Source organism: Nicotiana attenuata, chromosome 6, assembly GCF_001879085.1.
Source record: "Nicotiana attenuata strain UT chromosome 6, NIATTr2, whole genome shotgun sequence".
In the NCBI taxonomy this organism is placed as follows: domain Eukaryota; kingdom Viridiplantae; phylum Streptophyta; class Magnoliopsida; order Solanales; family Solanaceae; genus Nicotiana; species Nicotiana attenuata.
In genome coordinates, this window is record NC_031994.1 from 89,754,191 (window position 1) to 89,778,368 (window position 24,178).

The 24,178-nt window shown below is 39.3% G+C and overlaps 2 protein-coding genes and 1 long non-coding RNA gene across 3 annotated transcripts; 2 read left to right on the top strand and 1 right to left on the bottom strand.

The window, feature by feature from the left end:
* On the top strand, window positions 454-1,349 carry LOC109228370. Its single transcript, XR_002068380.1, has 2 exons — window positions 454-627; window positions 1,068-1,349. It is a non-coding gene; the product is annotated as an uncharacterized LOC109228370 (long non-coding RNA).
* Window positions 11,337-12,011, bottom strand: LOC109228090. Its single transcript, XM_019393267.1, has 4 exons — window positions 11,912-12,011; window positions 11,663-11,788; window positions 11,449-11,572; window positions 11,337-11,352 (listed from the first exon to the last, which is right to left on the bottom strand). The coding sequence occupies exons 1-4, from the start codon at window positions 12,009-12,011 to the stop codon at window positions 11,337-11,339; spliced, it is 366 nt and encodes a 121-aa protein (XP_019248812.1).
* On the top strand, window positions 19,655-20,972 carry LOC109228371. The gene is made up of 3 exons (XM_019393513.1): window positions 19,655-20,188; window positions 20,321-20,493; window positions 20,604-20,972. The coding sequence occupies exons 1-3, from the start codon at window positions 19,751-19,753 to the stop codon at window positions 20,767-20,769; spliced, it is 777 nt and encodes a 258-aa protein (XP_019249058.1). The 5' UTR covers window positions 19,655-19,750; the 3' UTR covers window positions 20,770-20,972.

Below are 24,178 nucleotides of genomic sequence, written 5' to 3' on the forward strand. Positions count from 1 at the left end.
TTTTTAGTAGGAAAAAACCCGAAAACCTAAACCCTACGAATGATACAGAAAGCGATCAACTTAGGGGATCAAGATAATGTCCGAGAAACTAAAATAAAATGTCCATCTTGACCCACAGCTCAGAGAGGAGATACCTATTTCCTTTTTGGTCCGTTCTAAAAAAAATGACCCCTTTCTAAATTTGGAAATAATTTAGCTTAAACTTCCAATTCTATCCTTAATGAGAAGTTTTTATAACCATACAAATATTCTAGGCCCCATTTTAACTTATTTAGGACCACAAATTCCAAAAGTCTTTATTTTTTCTTAAACTCCAAGCTCTGTCAAACAGGTTCACATAAATTGGAACAGAGGGAGTACATTTTAGCATTTAATGTATTACGTGTCTTATTAAAAACTATTAAAAGAAATCAAAAATTTATAGTATATAACAACAAGTCAATAAACGACAAAGGCCCAAAGCAAAATCCCTAAAACCTAAACTACACTCTTACCTCCTCTCTCCAGCCGCCCCCTCATCCCCACTTTTGTATTTTTTTCTTCAACCACGGCTAAACTAAGAAGACCGGGAATGACAAAGAAGAGCGAGAGAGAACCCAATCACTTCTCTATTCTCGTATAGAAGTGGTAAGATCATATCTCTATATTTTAGGGCTTGTAAATCTTTTTATACCTATTTTATTTGGATTTTTGGGTACAATTTTGTGGACTATTCCAGCAATTTGATAGATCTTATATCTTATTTTTGATAAGTAGTGATTGAGAAATTTAACAGAAAAGCAATATTACAAAATTAGGATGAAGATAATTTAAGTTGTTTAAAAAATGCTCAGAATTTTCTTTTTCACTTCTTTTGTTGCTGTGTATTTTCTCCTTTTGTTATCTGTTAGAAATTCTTGTAAAATATTTATCCAGACATGTTTTTTGTCTGCTTGAAATATTCTATCAATATTTTTACTAATTGAACTTACATCTTTGTATTAAAGTTTTAACTCAGTTGTATCTGTTAAACATATATGATTCGTTATTTTTGCTTTGTGGTGTTAAACATATTCTTCCATTGACAGGTAGATTGGCGGAGTTAAAGCAATGAGAAGTCAAAGACCAAGATAAGGTGCAGTTGAAGACCCGAGGAGGAGTGAAAGAAGAAGACAGCGTCTCAAGCAAGATGGTGTTGCAGAAAAATTGTGCATCGTGATTGCTTTGAAATTTTCAATCATGTGTAACTTGAAACCTATTGTGGAATGTAAATTCTTTTTATTCGTAGCTATGTGTAACTTTGAATTTGTTTTGGAATCTAAATGGAATTTTAGCTATTATAAAATTTATTGTGACTAGTTATTCTTGTAGCAAATTCTTTAATTTGTGGCAATAAAGTTTGAATTGGTGGCTATATATATATATAATTATAATTATCACGTAACAAAAATATAATTATACATTCTCACTTTCATAGCAAATGAAGACATTTTTAGCTGTAATTTTACATATTTTACAAATATAATTATACAAATATAATTATACATTCTCACTTTCATGGCAAGAGAATGGATTCTTAGCTACGGAAATATTTGTGGCAAATACTTCAATTCACAGCTATGAATTTTTGCCACGGTAAAACACCTCGTGGCACAATATAATGATTGCTATATATTTTATTTGCCGTGGCAAAAGACTAAGATTATTTGCTATGAGTTTATATTTCGTCGCAAAAAAGTATTATCAATATAGCTCAATGCAGAAAACATTTGTAGCAATAAGTATTAGTCCTTAGCCACGGATCATATATAGTCTGTAGCTAACTTTTAGCTACGCTACATTTTGCTACGGATGCTACGGAAAAAAATATTGCGGCTAAAGCTTTTAGCTACGAAAATTTTCATATTTAGCTATCATGTATTTTGTAGCTACATATGCAAAATGTTGTAGTGGGTGTTATCTCTCAGCTTCACTTTACAAGATTGGTGATTACTGATTGCTGGAGAACTTCATATTATCAAAAGGGACCAACCAGGGTCGGAGCTAGAAGCCCGGCTACAGGTTCAGTCGAACCTAATAGCTTTTACTCAAATAATGTATTTGTGTAGAAACAGATGCAGTAACATAACAAGAGGGAGGAAAGTTGTTAGTTAGATAGTTAGTGTACAGCTGTCATACTCAGTTATTAGAAATAGTGTAGGGACCACTAGTCTGTGAGTGGAAGTTAATTAAGTATACATGTATAAAAATACAATGTACTGTTACATTGAAAATACACAGAACAAATTTCTCTCATTTTCTTCTTCTTCTTCCTCAGCTCATTCTCTGCTCATGCTTCCTCCATTACTAGGGTTCTTCATCTCAAGCATTCTCTGAGTTCTAACATGGTATCAGAGCTCGAGCTATGAATTGAAGCTCACAAATCGATCCAGATTTGTAATTCTCGTCCTCTCTCAAGTTTCTTCTTCGTATCTCAAATCTGAAGCTTTAAGTCGTCGTCAACAATGGCGAATGACAATTCTGAGCAGGAAACACCTGCAACTGTAACTGAAACCTCGCAAACCTCGTCGGAGGATGAATTTGAAGAAGGAATCTCAGTTCCAATCACTCATCCTCTGTATCTGGCTTCCATATACGAGTGGAGTTTCTCTGATTTCCTTTCAACTAACATGGACAGACAACTTCTCGTTGTGGTATCAATCTATGAAAATTGCTCTTCTAGGCCGAAATAAGCTCGGAATGGTTGACGGAAGGTGGAATAAGGAAAAATTTCGAGAAAAGTACTGGTATCAGTAGGAAAGATGCAATGCAATTGTCTTATCGTGGCTGATGAATGCTGTAGCACCGACTTTGATCAGCGGAATTGCATATACAACCAATGCACACACCGTGTGGATGGATCTGCAAGAGCGTTTTGACAAGGTGAATGACACTAGATGCTATAACCTACACAAGGAAATTGCAACCCTAACTCAAGGTATCTCCTCTATATCTATGTACTATTCTAAACTCAAGGATCTATGGGATGAAACTGAAGATCTAATTCCTCATCCTGGTTGTGACTGCCCTAAAACTAAGAAATTTATTGAACACCTTCACAAACAGAAGCTATATCAGTTTCTTACGGGATTAAATGACTCATACTCACAAGCTCATAGTCAAATCCTTATGATGAAACCCGTTCCCTCTGTGAATCAAGTTTATGCTATGTTAATGAGTGAAGAGAGTCAAAGAAATGTAGCAGGATCAGCAGGTATCTTAGGTTCTGCACCTAATGTCACTGGAGGACATTATGAATCTACAGCACTATACAGCTCTAAGCCTGATAATAGACCAAAATACAGAAAGAATTTCAATCTATATTGTGACTTCTGTAAACTAAAAGGTCAGAGTAAGGAGAATTGCTACAAAATAGTTGGTTATCCAACTGACTACAAGTTTAAGAAGAAAGGGGGAGCTGGTGCTTACAATGTAGTAGCTGATTATGGTTCAACATCTGGCAATTACAATGCACCACCTGAGCTAAGCCCTACACACAGCCTTGTGGACAGCCAAACCCTGGCTTTCAGATGACTACTATGCAGCCAAGATTTGTTCAACCCTTGCAGCACAACAATCACACTGCAAATATGGAACAACAACCACAACATGGAGGAGGTAGTGCCTTTCCCTTCACCAAGGAACAATATGACCAGATTATGCAAATTTTGAATAGCAATACAGTCAGTCCTACCTCATCAAACAACAACAGTCCTTCACCTACTTCTCAAGCTAATGCAGCAGGTACTAATGTTGCTTTACTAGCTTCCAATAGTCCACAAGAATGGATCATTGATACAGGAGTAACTAATCACATGGTGTCTAATGTCAATCTGTTAGATAAGGCCACTATAATTGCTCCTCCTATCCCTAGAAAGGTTCTCTTGCCAAATGGAGATGTCACTCAAGTAACTCATGTTGGAGATAGTCAGATATCAAACAACAACACACTAAAAGAAGTATTTTATGTACCAAAGTTCAAGTATAACCTGTTGTCAGTGTTAAAAATGACAAGGGATCTAAGGTGTTTTGCCTCTTTCTATCCTGATTTTTGTGTGTTTCAGGATCTCTTCAATGGCAGGGTGAAGGAGATTGGTAGAGAAAGAGATGGTTTGTACTTTCTACAACAACATGGAAATAAGAGATTGCTGTTGTGTCCTTGGCAGCTGTTACCTCAAAGGCTGATCTCTCAGTCAGTCCCAATGATATAGTCTTATGGCACAGGAGACTTGGTCATGTGTCCATTATTGTTCTGAAGAAACTATTCCCTGTTAAACTAGCTAGTATTACTAATGCCATCAATAGTTGTTGTGTGTGTCCTTGAGCTAAACTAACCAGGACACCATTTCCTCACATTAGTATCAAGGGTACTAGTGCATTTGATCTAATTCATGTAGATGTTTGGGGACCTTATAAAACTGCAACTTTTGATGGTCATAGATACTTTCTCACAGTAGTTGATGACTTACTAGAATGACTTGGGTTTTCTTACTGAAACTGAAATCTGATGTGTGTGTTGTACTGCCACAGTTCCTTGCCTTTGTTCATACACATTTCAATAAAATAGTAAAAATGGTGAGATCTGACAATGGCTCTGAGTTTCTAAATTCAGTGTGTAAAACTGTCTTCAATAAGCTTGGTATTCTACATCAAACCACCTATGCATACACTCCTCAGCAGAATGGGGTAGCTGAGAGAAAGCACAGACATCTCCTAGAAATCACCAGAGCTTTGAGGTTTCAAGCTTACATTCCAATCAAGTTCTGGGGTCATTGTGTTATCACTGCAGCTTACTTGATCAACAGACTACCATCTTCAGTGTTGAAGGGGTGTTCACCTTATGAGTTGTTGTACAAGAGGAAGCCTCAGCTAGGACACCTTAGGACTCTAGGCTGTTTGTGTTTTGCTAAGCAAGTGCAGGAGACAGACAAACTTATGCCTAGGGCCAAGCCTGCTGTTCTCATGGGATTCTCAAACACTCAAAAATGCTATATTCTCTTAGATATTTCTACACAACAATTCTTTGTCAATAGAGATGTTGTCTTCCAGGAGAATGTATTTCCATTCAAGGACTCTCTGCACGCCTCTCCTCCTATATTCAAATCACTTCCTTCACCTCCTAGTTATGAAGAGGTGTACACAGATATATGTCCCTCTCATCACATAAACCCCTTTACTTCTTCTTCTAGTGATCCTGAGTCTTTGTCTATTGCTCCTGAGCCTTGTCCCACACTGAGAAGGTCACTCAGAACCAAACATCCTCCACTATGGCTTAAGGACTTTGTCACTCAACCCTCTACCACTCCTACACCATATTCCATAGACAACTATGTCTCTTATGACTCTCTTTCTCCTTCTTATCAGTCCTATAGTGCAGCCTTCTCATCCATTGTGGAACTCTCTTCTTATGAAGAGGCTGTTCAAGACCCAAGGTGGGTGGAGGCTATGAAATCAGAAATAGCAGCCTTGGAAGCTAATCACACTTGGGAGGTTGTCTCACTTCCTCCAGGCAAGATGCCTATTGGTTGCAAATGGATCCTTAAACTGAAATACAAGGCTATAGGGGAGGTTGAAAGGCTTAAAGCCAGATTGGTGGCCAAGGGGTTCAGCCAGCAGGAAGGTATTGATTATCAAGAGACCTTCAGTCTAGTTGTTAAGATGGTTAATTACTGTTAGGACCATACTTTCTGTTGCAACTTCTGAACATTGGCATATCCACCAAATGGATGTGTACAATGCTTTCCTACAAGGAGATTTGCCTGATGAAATCTATATGACTCTTCCTCAGGGCTTTCAGAGTCAGGGGGAGAGTAGGCCAGCTTGCAGACTCTTGAAATCCTTGTATGGTCTCAAACAAGCACCCAGTCAGTGGAATGCCAAGTTATCAGAGGCACTGATTAGCTTTGGTTTCATACAGAGTCAACATGATCACTCCTTGTTTGTACAAGGCACTAGCAGCTGCATTGTGGTTATATTAGTCTATGTGGATGATATGCTCATCACAGGACCTGATTTGAGACTAGTAGAAAAAACCAAGGCTACACTCCAGAAGACTTTTAAGATGAAGGACCTAGGGGAGTTGAAATACTTCCTTGGGATAGAGTTTGCAAGATCATCACAGGGTATTCTAATGCATCAAAGAAAATATGCATTAGAACTTGTGTCTGAACTTGGCTTAGGTGCTGCAAAGCCAGCTGCTACACCTCTTGAAGCAAATGGGAAACTCACTACTCAACAGTATGATGAACACACAGGCACAACCAACACCTTGGATGATGCACTATTACCAGATGTAACTAGCTATCAAAGGCTACTGGGCAAACTCCTATATCTGATAGTAACAAGGCTAGACATTGCATTTAGTTGTCAAACTCTTAGCCAGTTTATGCAAAAGCCTAAGAAATCTCATATGGAGGCAGCACTCAGGGTGGTCAAGTATGTGAAGAATGACCCTAGGCAAGGTGTGCTTCTATCTAGTCAGAAGAGAAGTGTTATCTCAGCTTTCTGTGATGCTGATTGGGTAGCATGCCCATTGACTAGGAAGTCTGTATCTGGATTTTTTATAAAGTATGAGGACTCACTGATATCATGGAAGTCAAAGAAGCAAAGCACTATCTCTAGAAGTTCTGCAGAGTCAGAGTACAGAAGTATTGCAACAACAGTGGCTGAACTAGTGTGGATATTTGGATTACTCAAGGACATTGGAGTGGTGTTTGAATCGCCGGCTACTATCTTCACTGACAGTAAAGTAGCCATACAAATAGCTGCTAATCCCGTCTTTCATGGAAGGAACAAACACATAGAGATTGATTGCCACTTCATAAGACAAAAGATTCAGCAGGGACTAATCAAGACAGAGTATGTGAGAACCAAAGAACAGTTGGCAGATGTGCTAACTAAAGGACTGCCTAGAGCTCAACATGAGTACTTAGTGTCCAAGCTAGGATTGCTGAATATTTTTACACCACCTAGCTTGAGGGGGAGTGTAGAAACAGATGCAGTAACATAACAAGAGGGAGGAAAGTTATTAGTTAGATAGTTAGTGTACAACTGTCATACTCAGTTATTAGAAATAGTGTAGGAACCACTAGTCTGTGAGTGGAAGTTAATTAAGTATACATGTATAAAAATACAATGTACTGTTACATTGAAAATACACGGAACAAATTTCTCTCATTTTCTTCTTCTTCTTCCTCAGCTCATTCTCTGCTCATGCTTCCTCTATTACTAGGGTTCTTCATCTCAAGCATTCTCTGAGTTCTAACAATTTGTATTAACAGTTTTATTAAATATGTACAAATATTAAATTTAAAATCCAATTATAATTAGCACTTGAAATCGTCATTCTAAAATTCAAAACCTATATATAAGTAGAAAAGTGGGTGGCATATAGTCTTATTGGTTTGGTTTATGAAAATGAACTTGTACCACATTCTGTTATTTTGTAGTTGTCAATTATCATCGTCTCTATCTAATACTACATGTTTTGTTATATTCAACATGGAAGAGGGACCTCCTTCCCCTGCACTTTTGCCTTCGTGTCGTTGGCGCATTAGAGGAACCATCACGGGGCAAAGCACAAAACGTTCGCCGCTTCGAACATGCAGCTGTAGCTCTTCGCCAATAAATGAGTTCAACTTTATTAGAGGCGGATCCATGATTTAAATTCTATGAGTTCGATTTTAAGATTTTTAACATTGAACCTATTATATTTTTAAAGTTACAGGTTCATATCTACTATTTTGTAATTTTAATGAATTTTTGTATATAAATTTTTACTCCACGCCGAAAGTTATGGGTTCAGTTGAACCCGTAGGCAGTATACTACATCCGCCTCTGATCGTAATGCTTATAATTTTAAATGAAACTTTACAATCGAAGAATTGAGATATTATCAGCGTTCCACTTATCTTTTTATTAAGCACATTGAGTTTAATACAGAGACGTTGGTCAATGCACAATGAGACCTAAGGATATAAGTTTTTTTTTTGTTTTGGTCAATCAAAGATGCATATATTATATATTAAGGAGTAGTACAAGGAGCATAATGTGGTACAGAGTTACACAAAAATCGTTGTGCACTGATGCTTACTTCTAGCGGAGTTGTACTATGTATACATATAATTGTTACATTGTAAGTGCAATTTAACCATTTATGATATCTCATTACTCTATTTTCGGATTATTATATCAAGCTATTTTTTTTTAAAGAATCACTTATGTATCAGTTTAACATAGTGCAAAAAATTTATATGTTGGTCATTGCACAAAATTTAATATTCCACAGGCAAGTTTAAGTGAGGATGGAATTGTTTGTGCATTGTGCTAGTCGTTTTCTCCCGATGAAAGTCTTGGTCACTCCATGAAATGACTTATAGACTTGGCATAAGTCATTCGGCAAGGTGGGGGTGTGGGATGGGGGGTGGGTGGGGGAGGGGGGAGCAGTGTTCCAAAATATCTTCCATCTATTCATTCCTAAACTTAACATTTGCGTCATTAATAAAGATTTTATCCGCTTCGAGTATTTGCATTAATTAATTGTATTAGTTTATCATGATTAAGTAATTTAATAAAGTAATAATATATATCAATTAACCATAGTTGAGTGAAAACGTTTGTTTTCAATCACATATCATATACTCCTTCCGTTTTGGTCTGTTCCAGAAAGAATGATCCCTTTCTAAATTTGTGAACAATTTAGCTTCACTTCCCAATTCTATCCTTAATGAGAAACTTTTATAACCACATAAATACTGTGAACCCCTTTTTGAGTTGTTTAGGACCATAAATTCCAAAAATCTTTATTTTTTTCTTAAACTCTGTGCCCAATCAAACAAGTTCACATAAATTAAAACGGATGGAGTATTTTTTAATTTGCGGTAAATATTCTATGATGATGTACTTTTACCGTACTACTATGCTAAAAAAAGAAACAGGTTGCTGACTTATTTGACACTTGAAGAGTGAAGAAGACTATATTGTACTCGAGTTTGGTACATTAGTTTTTAAGAAACCGCCAGACTGAATCTGTTCTACTTATGTTAAAAGAAACTTGGTTATATGCATTTGATGACAAATTCAAACAGCAATTTATGGGAAGGCTTCATTGCACTTTTGTACACAGCCTTGGGTTCACTTTCCAGCAGCATGACCATTCCTTCTTTTTCCAGATCCTTTAGGAGTCTACGCTTCAAAATAGTCCTTTTGCCAAATTTGGTCAGTGTCCACTTCACTGTCTGATCCATCCTCCTCTTCTTCACTCGAATACTCTTCTTCAGCAAAGCTTACTTGTTCAGGTTTCACTGCATGTCACGACCCATTTTCTGAACAAGCCAGGACAGGCACTTGATCACTAAACATGACCGAGCGAACCATCTCTGCTTATCAAATCTATTATGATTCCAAACTTTATATGCAACAAGGCAATACTCTAACCAAATACTTTTGATTAATTTAAATATTTAAATAAATCAACTCCAAAACTTTATTCGTAGTAATTACTGCTAAGTTATTATCAAAAACATCCGAATCTTAACCCAACGACTATGTCTATGAAGCCTCTACGAATAAACTGACGCACTACTCAGGACATGAGATTTCCTGGCCAGTTCTCTAAGTAAATAAAGAAATAACTAAATAAAGATAACTCTAAGGAATACTCCACGAACAAAAGCGGAGCTCACCAATAGCACTGGAAGAGAAGGAAGTTATAACCCGTAGCCTGCTCGCCTGCAAAACCGGTTCCTACGTTGTACCGCAGATCAACGTAGGTTCCCAAAAGAGAACGTCAGTACCATCCATTGTACTCAGTGAGTCTCAACAACAGGGGAAGCAACTTTAATACAATACACATTACGAGCAAAGAATATAAATGCATAAAAACATAAAGCCTCTAAGAACAATTCTAAAATATTTGCATAATAGCAGTTTATGAATATTCTAAAAGAAATTCTTTTCTTTTTCTAAAAAAAATTACTTCTCTTTATACTTTGGGAGTTCCAACTATCCTGACTTAATTCTGTCTCAGTCACCGTGTGATCGGCACGGGTTCGATCCCAACCTAATCGAATAGGCCCAATCCACAAAGTGCCACTCGCTTCATGGTTCTCAGCGCTCATGTATCATAGCTTAGCATGGCTAAGTAAATTCTCAGCAACGCGACCCTCGGCTCATGTGCTCCCTACTTTGGCACAAGTAGTTTCAGGAAGTCAACGCCTTGGTTAGGACCCTCGGCCTAGACGATGACCTCTTCTTAGAATAAAGGATACTCCAAAAAATCTTTTCTTTCTAAAACTTCTTCTTGTGACTTTTCAAGTCTAAATCTTTTACACATAATCATACCGGTATCCTTAAATGTAAGGCATGGCATAAGAATGAAATATACATTCAAAAGTATTTATAAAGATTCTTGCTCCTTCATGAATTTTCAACATGAAAATGGCATATAAGAATAATACAAAAATCAGAGAATTTATGCACATATATCAAAATAATCATCTAAACTTTAGCTAGAAAATAATTCTAAGCTAATAGGTTCTTACTCGCTCCAATTAAGTATATATCAACTCTTTTATGCAATTCATCAAACACTTTGTATGCGTGCTTTTGTGAGTTAAACAACTTTAGTAAAGGGTTATATCAACTCACCTCAAAACTTCTCGAGCCTATACGTAGGCCCCAGTCCAATTGACACCAGTCAAACAACAGATTCTACAACAACCATTGCATTTTAATTAATTTCAAAGTTTCACACCTAAACATGGAATTTATTGTTGATATAGAGAAAGAAGTGAATTAACTATTCAATTCTTACCTACTAAAACTGTAGGATAATTGACAATAGGGAATTTATATACCCGAGTTTAAGAATTAGTGATTTGTAAAGAACCCTAGAATTTTTTTTGTTGCCTGCATGCCTTGCGTTTGCTGCGTGAATGGAACAGTGTTTTGTTTCTTTTTCCCGTATAAGAATTGCGTGAATGAATAGAAGGGTTAAGTCTTCTGTTTTGTTCGTATAAGAATTCTCAGCCTTCAGGCTTTGTTCTTTAAGTTTAAGTCTTCTGACTTGATTAAGGCTTTTTAAGCCTTTTGTCTTTTGCCTTTTGAAAAGGCAGATACGTCTTTTTTTGTTTTGTTTGTATAAGGCTTTAAGCCTTTGTTTACAACAGCCACTTTATGGGCTTTAGGTTAATTTTTTTTTGACTTAACTAATAATTAGTGATACTCACTTTTTGATAATTAATAATATTAAAAATTATTAATATTTTTTCTAATTGTATGTCCAATTATTTATAAATAGAAAAGTAATTCAAAATCAATCACAAGGATTTAAATCTGTAATAAAAGTATAATTTAAGATTATAAAAATTAAATTCTATATTTAGCGTGTCTTGAGACTTTTATAAATTTGAGGAGTGTTACACTGCAGACCTGGTCCTCTTTGCCAGGGTAGATGGTTCAACAGACTTGGGTACAGATGTAGACTTCTTAGAAGAAGTCTTGGCTTTCTTGGGCTTGGGGGTCTGAACCTCCACCTCAGCAGTCACTTTTTCACCTTAATGGACCAGGTCCATCTCATCCACATCAACAGCCTCAACAGGCTCTCCCACTTTTTCTTTCCTTTTATCCATCCTTTTCTTCTTACTTTCTTCTAAGGCTTTATGCAACTCCTCCTTACTTTGCTTCAGCTTGCTCCTCGTGGCTCTTCCTCTTGGGAGAGAAATTTCAGTAGTGTTAGAAGGAGCAGCATCCCTTTTCTTGTTGGCTCTTGCTGTGCCAGGGGTTTTTTGTTTTAGGAGTTCTCTTTTTCTTGGGTTATATCTGTCACCTACCTTTTTTAAAAGACCTGCTAGGGTTTATTCAACGGATGAACCAGGTTCATTTGTATGCTTACCAAGATTAACCAGCCCTTCAGCGGCTTCTCCTGATCCACTTCCCCCTATTTTCTTGCCACTTTCCTCCACCTTTTCTGACTCTACTCCACAGATAGACATTCTATCAGTTTCAGAAGTAGGTGAAGAATTAGCCACTTCTTTCCCTTTTCCCTTCTCATCACTTCTCACACCCTCACTCTCTTCTTTTTTTCTCTTTTATTTTTACCTCATCTCCTTCTAGACTCAGGCGTTTCCACATCCACTACAGATCCAACTAAAACAAACCGATTCTCTAGATTTTGAACTAACACAGAAATAACCTCATTCGTAGTATTTGTTCCAGAAGTTACTTGTACAGAATCAGAAGACCCAGTTCCTTCCCCTTCAGTTGCAGACTTGAAAGAGTCGTCAAAGTTTGGGGGTTCTTGGGCTTGACTTGCTTGTAACTGTGCGGTGAGTTTCCTTGAAAGCGCACCTCTAGCCACAGTTTTTTGAGCAAGCATTTTTACTCGTCATCTCCTAGGTTGAGGTGTAGTAGAAGATGAGGAACATGGCGGGAGTGTACCAGGGTTATCTTAAGGAATAGTCATTTTTCCTTGATTCTGTGATGAAGGCGATGAGTAGGTTGAATTTTGGAAGAAGAGAGAAGAGAGAAATTTTGACTGTTTTTGGAAATTATGCGAGAATGGGAGGAATGATGATGAATGGTTTAAAAGAAGGGGGTAATTAATGAGTAACGGCAGGTTTAACAGTCAAATAGAAGTGTAATCAAACTGAAATTTCAGTTTTGAAAAGACTGTTGAGGCGTCCCTAGAATCTAGGTGAGTTAATTTGGGTGGGAGTCTTTGAACAGAATTGGTTCACTTATCGGATAAGTTCAAAAGAAATTTAGCTTAGGTAGGACTATGCTCACGATTCAAATATTATTATTTCAAAATATGCAGAGTGTAGAAAACATACCATGTTATCTTGATGAACCAGGTTCTTCACTGATAATTCTCTTGTGTAAGTCCAAATTTGCAAAAATAGAGAAAATATCATTAGAGATTAATGAGTCATTTTAATACATGGCACAAGAGTATACTATTGAAAGTATGAGACTGAGAAAGATTTAGTCTACTTATGTACAATTTACAGACTTTCTAATCAAAAACAATTTTTTTTTTCATTTTTTTTTGTTTAGCATTGAACTGGTCCTTTAGGTGATCTTAATCATCCCTAATTCTAACCTGTTCCTCTCAAAATGATCTCTACTTAAGGCTTTTGTGAAGATGTCGGCAATTTGCTTATTATTAGCACAAAACTCCACAGTGATCAAGCCTTTCTCTTAGTTGTCCCTCAAAAAATGGTGCCTAACATCATGTGCTTAGTTCTCTTATAATGAACCAGGTTCTTTGTCATCCTAATGGCACTAGTGTTATCACAAAAAATAGGGATACAACCAACATCAATTCCAAAGTCCAATAATTGCTGTTTGATCCACAGCAATTGAGCACAACATGAAGCAACAACAACATACTCAGCTTCAGCAGTAGATAAGGCCATTGAATTTTGCTTTTTAGTAGCCCATGACACAAGACATGAACCAAGAAAGTGTGCCATACCTGAGGTGCTCTTCCTGTCTACAAGGAAACCTGCTTAATCAGCATCAATATCTCCTAGGTTAAAATTACTACCTTTTGAATACCAAAGGCAAAGATCAGTGGTGCCTTTCAAGTATCTCAATATTCTCTTGACAGCAGCCAAGTGGGACTCCTTTGGATTTGCTTGAAATTAAGCACAAAGACCTGCACTAAAAATAATGTCAGGTCTGCTAGCAGTAAGATACAAAAGTGAACCAATCATTTCCCTATACAACTTCTGATCAACAGGTGAACCAGGTTCATCTATATCCAATTTTGTGGTTATTGCAATAGGAGTATCGATTTCCTTTGATTCTTCCATTTTAAACTTTTTAAGCAACTCTTTCACATATTTCTGCTGATGGATCGTAGTTCCATTTGAGTTTTGTTTAATTTGTAAGCCTAAAAAGAAATTAAGCTTACCCATCATGCTCATTTCAAATTCACTACCCATTAGTTTAGCAAATTCATTACTTAGTTTTTCAGTAGTTGCTCCAAAGATTATGTCATCAATATATATCTGTACTGCTAGAATATCTTTACCTTTTCCCTTCAAGAATAGAGTGTTAACGATTTTACCTCTCTTGTAGTCATGTTCAAGCAGAAATTTTGATAATATTTCATACCATGATCTAGGAGCCTGCTTGAGTCCATAGAGTGCCTTGTCAAGTCCATACACATGATCAGGATACTCCTTGCTTTCAAACCCTGGAGGTTGCTTGATAAACACTTCTTCCTTTAAATAGCCACTGAGGAAGGCACTCTTGACGTCCATCTGGTGAAGAGTGAATTCCATGTAAGCAGCAAAGACTATGAGGAGTCTTATTGCTTCCAACCTTGCAAAGGTCTCATCATAGTCTATGCCCTCCTCTTGGCTATATCCTTGAACCAACAATCTTGCCTTGTTCCTTGCAATAGTTCCATCTTTATCAAGTTTGTTTTTGAAGACCCATTTTGTGCCAATTACTGATCTGTCCTTGCGTCTTGGAATCAGATGCCAAACTTGACTCCTTTCAAACTGGTTGAGTTCATCTTGCATTGTATTTACCCAGTCTGCATCCTGCAAAGCCTCAGCAGCATTTCTAGGTTCAATAAGAGACAAGAAAGCATCAAAAGCACAAAGATTCTTTAATGAAGATCTTGTTTTAATTCCAGAGGTTGGATCAGTAATTATGTTTTCAATGGGATGAGAACTTTGGTATTTGTAAGGTTTGACAACCAACTGGTTTTCTCTTGATGTTTATCTAATGTTTCGCTGCTGAGGAACAGGCTCATGGAGAGGTTCCATTGAGTTATTAGATTCAGCTCCTCTTTGTTCAGTTCTCCCTGTCAGGTTGCCCGGGATAGAAGAACCTGTTCCATCACTTGTTCCTTCTTCTGGTGCAGCTTCAGCCTGGGCTGTGATTTCATTTAAACTTCTTACCAGCCCGATTGCTTCATCTTCATGTTCCTGTCTCTCAGAAATAATGTTAGTTTCATCAAAAGCCACATGTACACTTTCTTCTACACACATAGTTCTTTTTTTGTATACTTTATAAGCTTTACTATGTGAAGAATATCCCAAGAATACTCCCTCATCACTTCTGGGATCAAACTTACCTAGGGAGTCTTTTCCATTATTGTGCACATAGCACTTGCATCCAAATGCTCTAAGATGGGATATATTTGGTTTTCTCCCTTTAAGTAACTCATAGGGAGTCTTCTCTACAAGAGGTCTAGTCATGCACCTATTGATGATGTAGCATGCGGATTTACAGCTTCTGCCCAGAAACTATGGGGCATTTTACTAGAAAGAAGCATAGTCCTAGACATATCTTCAAGTGTCCTATTCTTTCTTTCAACTACTCCATTTTGTTGTGGAGTCCTAGGAGCAGAAAAATTATGATCTATGCCATGCACATCACAAAATTCAGCAAACTTAGCATTTTCAAATTCAGTTCCATGATCAGACCTAATTGATGCAAGTTGATTACCTAGTTGTTTCTGAGTTTTTCTAACAAAAGAAGTAAACATGTCAAATGCTTCATCTTTAGATGTTAAAAATAATGTCCAGGTAAACCTAGAGTAATCATCAACAAGCACCATCACATATCTTTTACCACATCTGCTTAAAGTTCTCATTGGACCACAAAGATCCATATAGACCAGTTCTATTGATTTGGTGATGCTTACCACTTTCTTGCATTTAAAAAAGGATCTTACCTGCTTCCCCCTTGCACAAGCCTCATAAACTTTGTCTTCCTTAAACTTGATGTTAGGTAGCCCTATCACCAGGTCCTTGGAGACTAATTTGTTGAGTTGACTCAGACTTGCATGTCCAAGTCTCTTGTGCCAAAGGAGGGGATCATTGTCCAACACACTTAAGCACGTGAGTTCATTTTCTAAAAGTGTGGACAGATCTACAATGTATGTATTATTTACTCTTTTTCTCTGCAAAACAATCTTGTCAGTGGTAAGATTTATCACAAAACATTTGGTAGAGGTGAACGGTACCAAGTTGCCTCTATCACACAGTTGTGATACATTGATTAGGTTGTATTTCAAGCCATCTATCAAGTAGACATTCTCAATAGAGTGAGAGTCTGTCTTACCTACCTTTCCAACCCCAATGATCTCACCTTTCTTTCCATTTCCAAAGGAGACATTACCTCCTTTGAGGTCCTCAAGTGAAAGGAACTGGTTCTTGCTTCATGTCATATGCTTTGAGCAGCCCTATCCATGTACCATATTTGGCTGCTCCCCTTCACTTGGACCTGCAAAAGGAAATCAGGGGTTAGTCTTAGGAATCCAAACTAGTTTGGGTCCCTATCTATAGGCAAAGGGGTGAATTAAATTCCTTTTGGTCCATCCTAGCAGCCTATTTTTCCCTTGAACAAATGTTTTGTTCTTTCGACTAGCCTTTTCTTTTGCAGTACTTTCACTTTTATAGTGACCAGTCTTACCACAGTACCGTGTGCAGATTTTGTTCTTAGGAAGTATGATGTACTTGCTTTTGGGATCCCACTTAGGTGTAGGGGTCCCGTAGCCAAGTCCTCTCTTATTGCTACTGTGGTGTTCTTGTAGCCATGAAAGTGCAACAGAGGCCCTATTCCATTTACCGGTTCTGTCTAGCTCGTGCTTAACCTTGCTTAGATCCTCCTTTAGGACTCTTATCTACTCATCTCTTTTGTACAACTCATCTTTTTCAGGAAATCAGGGGTTAGTCTTGGTCTGTTTTTCAGGAACCCTTGATTTGCTGTAGCTTGCACCTTTTGAGGAACCCTTTCCTCTCATAAGGTACTTCTTGAAGTCCTTTGTGATCATAGCCATTTCATCTTCTTCTAGATCAGCACCTTCAGTGATTCTGAGTGCCAGGATCCTTTCCTTCTTAGGTGCATCCATCTTCATAGTTTGCCTTCTAAGTTCATAGGCAGTGAGATTTCCAATTAGCTCGTCCAACTTAAGAGTGGCAATGTTATTTGATTCCTGAATTGCAGTGATTTTGCTTTCCCAAGTGACTGGCAGAACCCTTGTCAAAATTTTCTCAACTTTGTCTTCTTCAAGAATAACCCTTCCAAGAGACTTAAGTTCATTTGTTAGAGTGATGAACCTTGTATACATCTCTTGGATGGTTTCACCTTTCACTTGAGGTGTTCCTTCATGAGCCATTTGCAGAGTGTCCCAGATTTTCTTAGCAGTGGTACAACTTTAAATTCTACTATACTCATCTGGATCAAGTCCTCAGCATTACAGTCAGCTCTTGTTTTTGGCACATCTACTCCTTCAGCATTCTTCTTCATGGTAGCCAGGGGACCATCGGTGATAATGTCCCATAGCTCATAGCCTTCTCCGATGATGTGATCTCTCATCCTATTTTTCCACCAAGAGTAGTACTGGCCATTAAAAAGTGGAGGCCTAGCAGTGGATTGCCCTTCCCAGTTTCCAGGAGGTGCACTCATCTTGATCTATTCTTAAGGTGTTAGCCTCTTCAAGGATAATCCGCTCTGATACCAATTGATGTTTTAACTTCAGTACCATATAAGAGGGGAGGGGGGGTGATTTGTGTGGTTTCCAATTTTTCGCTTAAACTGATTATGGAAGGACCTGATTCTTCTAAGTGTTCCTTAACCTACTATTGCAGAAATGATAAATGCGGAAAGTAAAGAACACAAGTGTTTTACGTGGAAAACACCTAGCTCAAAAGGTGAAAAAACCCCGACCTACTTTCTAGTAGGATTTTCCCAAACTCTCCACTAAAATCACTGAGCCAAAAACTGCATTTACAAAAACTCTTTTGTAAACCTAGGACTAACTCTATTCCCGTTGTAGCACAAAGCCTCTAACTGTTGCGACAACTTCAAGTTAACTCTAACTTGAATACTCTGAGTACCTATTATAATTGCCTCTAGATAAAGCTGAAAGGTACAATATGAAAACACCTACTACAATTGAACTAGAATAAAAGATAGACACTTGGAACTGGTTCTTCTATCCGGTTCATGTAGCTTCAGGTTTACACGAATTGCTTGCAAAAAGCCTTGCTATTTTGCTCTCAATTCTTGTTTAACTTCTGCGTTTGTGCATTACCTGTAAAAGAGAACAACACTGATATTTATAGAGTTAGTAAATAAAGATTAACTAGAATTCTGATGCTACTCTTCCTTGGTGGAAGAGTTCTAGTTGATCTCGACCTCTAACTCGTTCCCTATCTTGACAGTGTTCTGTTTGAGTAAGGAGTCCTTCTCCTTATCAATTATGCAACCTTTTCGATCAGGTTCAGGAGATATCAATTCTGCCAAGTTAGGTTTATCTCCTTCACGTGCGTCTCACATGCTCAAATCTGTCAGTATCTGTGCTCACAAGGGATGGGCCTGGTTCATGCTTGAGTTTCTTTGTCGGTCTTCAAAACTAACCTTCACTTGGCCAACAAGACTAGATGTCATCACGACATCCTACGGAGAGAAATTGGTATCGTGACACATTCACTTATAGGAATGACATGACATTTTTAAAACTGCTACATTCGAAGTGTATATTTGATACATCATACACATATTAGTTTGGGACGATTCAATTTTTATTTTTTTAACATACTTATACTTTATGCCTAATCAAATTATGAAAGGTCAAACGAAATGGAGCTGGTAGCTAGTATATGCCATTCGCAGTTTTTTTCCGGAATCACTACTAGAAACCCGGTAAATACCAACCAAAAAAATCGACCATCTTTGATCGGTTATGGCCAATTACCGACCAAATACGCTTGGATGGTATTTTGATGGTCGTTTTAATATACCAACCAAAGTTGGTCGAAAATTACCGACCAACGTTGATCGGTAAATTAAATTCAAAAAAAAAATATTGCAAAAAAAAAACCCGACCAAAGTTGGTCGGTTTTTTAATTATCTAATCAAAAGATTCACCGTCTAGGAATCGAACTGTGTACTGTGCCAGGATCCTATTCTACCACTAGACTATTGGTGCATTTTGTTTTAAGTTTGTCTTTTTTATTTATTTATACTTTTTAATTGTATTTTCGCACGAAAATAACCGACCAAAGTTGGTCGGTTTTTCTTGATCAGTTTTTGCGGAATTTCTAGTAGTGAAACCTAGTATGTCCTACGCCCAACCTGTGAGAAATAATACAAGTAGCAGAGAGGGACGTGGGAATGCCTTTGGACCGTCCTCCATTCTTGGCCGTCAAATCACCATTGTTTGTATAACCCTTGTGCTCCCACGAGCTTTATGGGATGTATCATTACAGCATTGGCTGCTCGTTCACAAGTACAACAAGCAGACAACAACCTCCCGATTCCTTTTCTGGGACCAGATCGCAAAATTCTCTTTTTACTGATCATATCAATATATAATGCTAGCAACAACTACCTATTTATATTATGGCCGCTGAGTAAGTCAAAATTTTTTCAAGGGTATTCAAATTTGAAAGAAGTAAAAAATTTCTTGCCAAAGGGTATTTAGTATAGGTTATATACCTCTAAAAGTAATATTCTTTTTACTTATATACATAATGTAATTTTTCTAAAAAAAGTGGTCTGATCAATTCCTGTAACACACGTAGCTTCGCTCCTGAAACCAACCATAGGAGATAAACCCACTGTCCCACCAACATCATTCAACGGCTTTCATTCTTTTAGTCAGTAGTCCCTTTTTCCTCTATAAAATCCTCGACTTAATTAAGCCACCAAATGTATATATCTCTCTTTTTCGAAGGGGGAGCTCATCTAGTAACTCTAACAGATGATGTTAACAAGCTCATCGTGTCCTATACTTCATTCATGGATTCCCAACTCCCCTGGATCGTCGCCCTATTCTGCACTGGCTAGGACACGATCATGCTCCTTAACAACGTCCTTTTTTCCAGAGCATGAAACCGCGATCAAGCTTGCAACCAGCTGTTGCATGCGAGAAACAGAACCCCGAGATCCTGTAGTTAAAAAGAAAAACGACGACGGTATAACGAAGAAAAGGAGGTTGTCGGAGTCACTGCTGGTGGGTGGTGCAGCGGAAGGCGGAGGCGGAGGCGGTGGGTGGGATGGTGGAGATGGTCCAGGTTCAGGTTCGGATTCGAATAGTTGGGATGGGCATGAGAGTACAGAAGCTTGCTACAAGAAAATGATTGAAACTAACCCGGGAAATACACTTTTACTAGCTAACTATGCCAGCTTCTTAAAAGAGGTACGTAAATTTGTAATCATTCGATTCAGTCTCTTTATGACTTATGAACTAGTGCTGCTACCTTTGAATACTTGATTTAATTATTTGTTTCTGAGAATTAATATAGTGATTAATTGTGTGTTGAAACAACAGGTTAAGGGGGATATAGGAAAAGCAGAGGAGTATTACGGAAGAGCAATATTGGTAAACCCGAGAGATGGGAATGTGTTGTCACTTTATGCTGATCTAATTTGGCGAACCCAAAAAGATGCATCTCGTGCCCATGCTTATTTTGATCAAGCTGTTAAAACTAGCCCTGATGACTGGTGAGTTCTTTTTCATTCTAAAAATTCAAATATGATTGACCAATTAAAGCGGTATTAATTCAGATAATTGAGATGCTTTAATTATTTATATTTTACATTTATTATTACAGTTACGTATTGGCTTCATACGCTCGATTCCTATGGGATGCCGAGGAGGAGGAAGAAGTAAAAGAGCAAAATATACAATGTGGAATAGAGAGTGCAAATTCAGCAGCCACAAACTATTTAGGAGGAGCGCCGTCTCATCATCGGCCACCCCTGGCTGCCGCTTCTTAAAATTCATGCAAAATATATGCTTCTATCATCCTCAAAGACCAGCCTATTCTTCAAAGGAACAGTTCAGTTTTGGAAAAGTCACAAATTATATCGTAATCCACAAATTTTAACGGACGATCTTATGTTTAGGAGGTCTCAATTCAAAGTCAAAATGCAAGGATTCATGAATAGCTATGTACGTATAAGATGAAAAATTTCTTGAATGGCCAACCTGGTCCAACTTATGTACAAATAGGTTTGATGTAACTATTATAGAAGGTAGCTAATCCAATAAGTAACATGAAAGGCTCCTGCCCTTCCCTTTCAGCTTCAAGGTTAGTACTTGTATAGGGTTAAATTTGATTCATAACGCCATCACGCCAAATGGACACGTACCTTATAATAAGGGCGACCCGAGTGAGGGCACGGCCCAAGCTGGTGAAGAAGAAGTGACGTCGTTTAGTGCCTGACCTTTTTCCTGAGTAGAAGCCACCAACTTTTGTACCTTTTTAATTATTTCGAGGGAGGTCTCCTACTATATAAAGGAGACCTCCACATTGTAATGGGGGGGGGGGGGGTGATTCTCGGATAATACAATTTCCCTCTCTATCTCTCTCTCTTATCTCTTTCTTGATTTTCCAACCATTGCTTCCCTCTTAAGCTAAGTCTATTTCACTACGCACTTACAGATCTACAAACATTCTTGAAGCAATAATCATCTCTTGGGCTTATTATATTTGATTACGATTTACCCCTATATATTTTCGATTGTTTTTAAGCTTATAAAATACGAATATAATTTTTGAGCTAAACAATTTGGCGCCGTCTGTGGGGATCTCGAGAATCAAAACCATAGTATCCACCTAGAGATCAACCAACTACCATTCTCTACACCACACAAAAATAGAAAATGGCCGAAAATAACACAAGATCGAAAGCTATATTGGGTGTCACTACCAATCTCCTTGGCCCTCTCAACGAGGCCAGTGACGATGGCATCCTGAATGCAACCCCTAGCATCACACCGGGTGCAGAGATCTCACCTTCCCCATCCGAAGGTCTGACGATCTTGCACGAAAAAGGAGCTTCCACATCTGCGGCTACGGAAGCACCCTCAGCGATCAAGAAGCTACTGGAAAGATGGCTGACAAGCACTCTAAGTGGCTTGGTTGAGAGGTCACCACAATGTAACATCGGGTGTACACCAACGGTAGGTACCACTGCCGCCGTGGTTGAATCGGAAGTTGCACTAGAGAATAACAAACCCATCGAGACACAGACCAACGATGGCACGCTAACAGCCATCCTAAAGAAGATGGAAGAAATGGAAAATGAAAACAAGGCGCTCCGCGGTCAGATGAAGGAACATCAGGAGAGGGTCGACAAGATCCCCGGTGCTCCCAAGTTGCAACCAAAACGCGACGTGGGAAGGTTCGTTGAACAACCATACACTGAAGAAGCTGCCCCTCACTCCACCCCAAAAACCTTCAAGATGCCACCCTACTTGAGGGTATATGACGGAACCACAGATCCCGAGGATCATCTGATCCACTACGTCACCGCTGTGAAGGGCAACGACCTATCAAAAGAACAGGTACCGTCGGTACTGCTGAAGAAGTTTGGCGAGATGTTGACAGGAGGGGCCTTAACATGGTACTCTCAGCTACCGGCTAAGGCAATATCAACGTTCGAGGAAATGGCGGATATTCGTCACAGCCCATGCAGGCACGAAGAAAGCGGAGGCCAGGGTCAACGACATCTTCGCCGTCGGGCAAACCACAGGAGAGGGACTCAGGGACTTCCTGGCGAGGTTTAACAGGGTAAGGATGAGTCTACCAAACGTATCGGAAGGTATGGCACTCGCCGCTTTCCAGAACGGGCTAAGCAGGGATGGTTCGAGGGCAACCAAGAAGCTGCTGAGCCGCCTCATGAAATATCTCCCTACCACATGGGAGGAAATCCACAACGCCTATTGCGCCGAGGTACGAGCGGACGAGGACGATCTTAATGGGCCGACCCAACGGCTAACAGCGATACACTCGGAAACGAGGAGAGATCGACGGAACGAAGGACGACGAGAACAACTCCCCCGCTCCAACAGAGATCGACATCAGCCATACACCAGATCCTCCCATCCGCCACCAAGGCATACAGACGCGCTACAGCGACACGTCGCCCCACTCCGAAACGAAAGAGGTACGCCCCCTTTATTAACCGCCCATAACTTTTGTGTATCTCCTTCAGAAATAGTGTACGCACTGGAGAAGCTGGGCACCAAGGTGCAGTGGCCGCAGAAGATGAAATCAGACCCTGCCACAAGGAAATCAAACGCCCTATGTGAGTTCCATCAGGAACGGGGACACAAAACCGAAGACTGCATAGGCCTACGGCAAGAGGTGGTCAGGATGCTGAACCAGGGATACCTGAGGGAGTTACTCAGTGACAAAGGGAAAATCAACTTTGCACGCGGACGAGAACAACCCCACGGGCCGCCGAAGCCACCTTCCCCAGCGCGCACGATAAACATGATCGTCGGAGGCGGCGACGAGTCAGTGATCAATCACGTCAAGTTCGCCACCACACACAGACTAAAGCGGACCATCGCCCATGAACGGTATGACGACTTCGAAGATAGTATCACCTTCGATAAGTCTGATGCCGACGGTTTGTCTTTCCCTCATTATGATGCTTTAGTTATCACTTTACGTATCGCTGATACGGATGTTAAAAGAGTCATGATCGATGACGGAAGTGGCGCCTGTATTATCCACCCAAGGGTCCTCGTACAAATGGGACTCGAGGATAGGGTAATACCGCGCTGCATAACACTAACCGGTTTTAACAATGCAGTGGAACGGACGTCCGGAGAAATAGCACTGCCCGTCTTAGCGGGAGGAGTCACGCTGGAAACAACTTTCCACGTGATGAACCAAGAAACGGCGTACAACGTCATCATAGGACGCCCGTGGATACACGCCATGCGAGCGGTCCCTTCAAGCCTCTACCAAGTGATCAAATTCCCTACCCCATGGGGAGTATTCAGTATTCGAGGCGAGCCACGCACCGCACAAGAATGCTACAAAATAGCCCAAGACTGCGCCCACACCCAACAGCTAAAGGGGGCGAGCGCGGAGGCATAGCAATTAGCCGTGTCGGGGACTAAGGTCAACCCGACAACGGACGCCATCAAAGACCCCGACGTCGTGGAAGCCTGTAAAGCAACGGTCGAAGATCTCGACCCAGTCCAATTGGACGAAACCGATCTTACGAAGAAAGCCTATATCGGGCAAGGTCTCGCCAACCCAAGTAAGTATTGTGAATTCTTAACTAACCATGCAGATTTGTTCGCCTTTTCCCATTCAGTTATGCCGGGAATCCCGCGAGACATCGCCACCCACAAGCTGAATGTTGATCCACTACATCCGCCCAT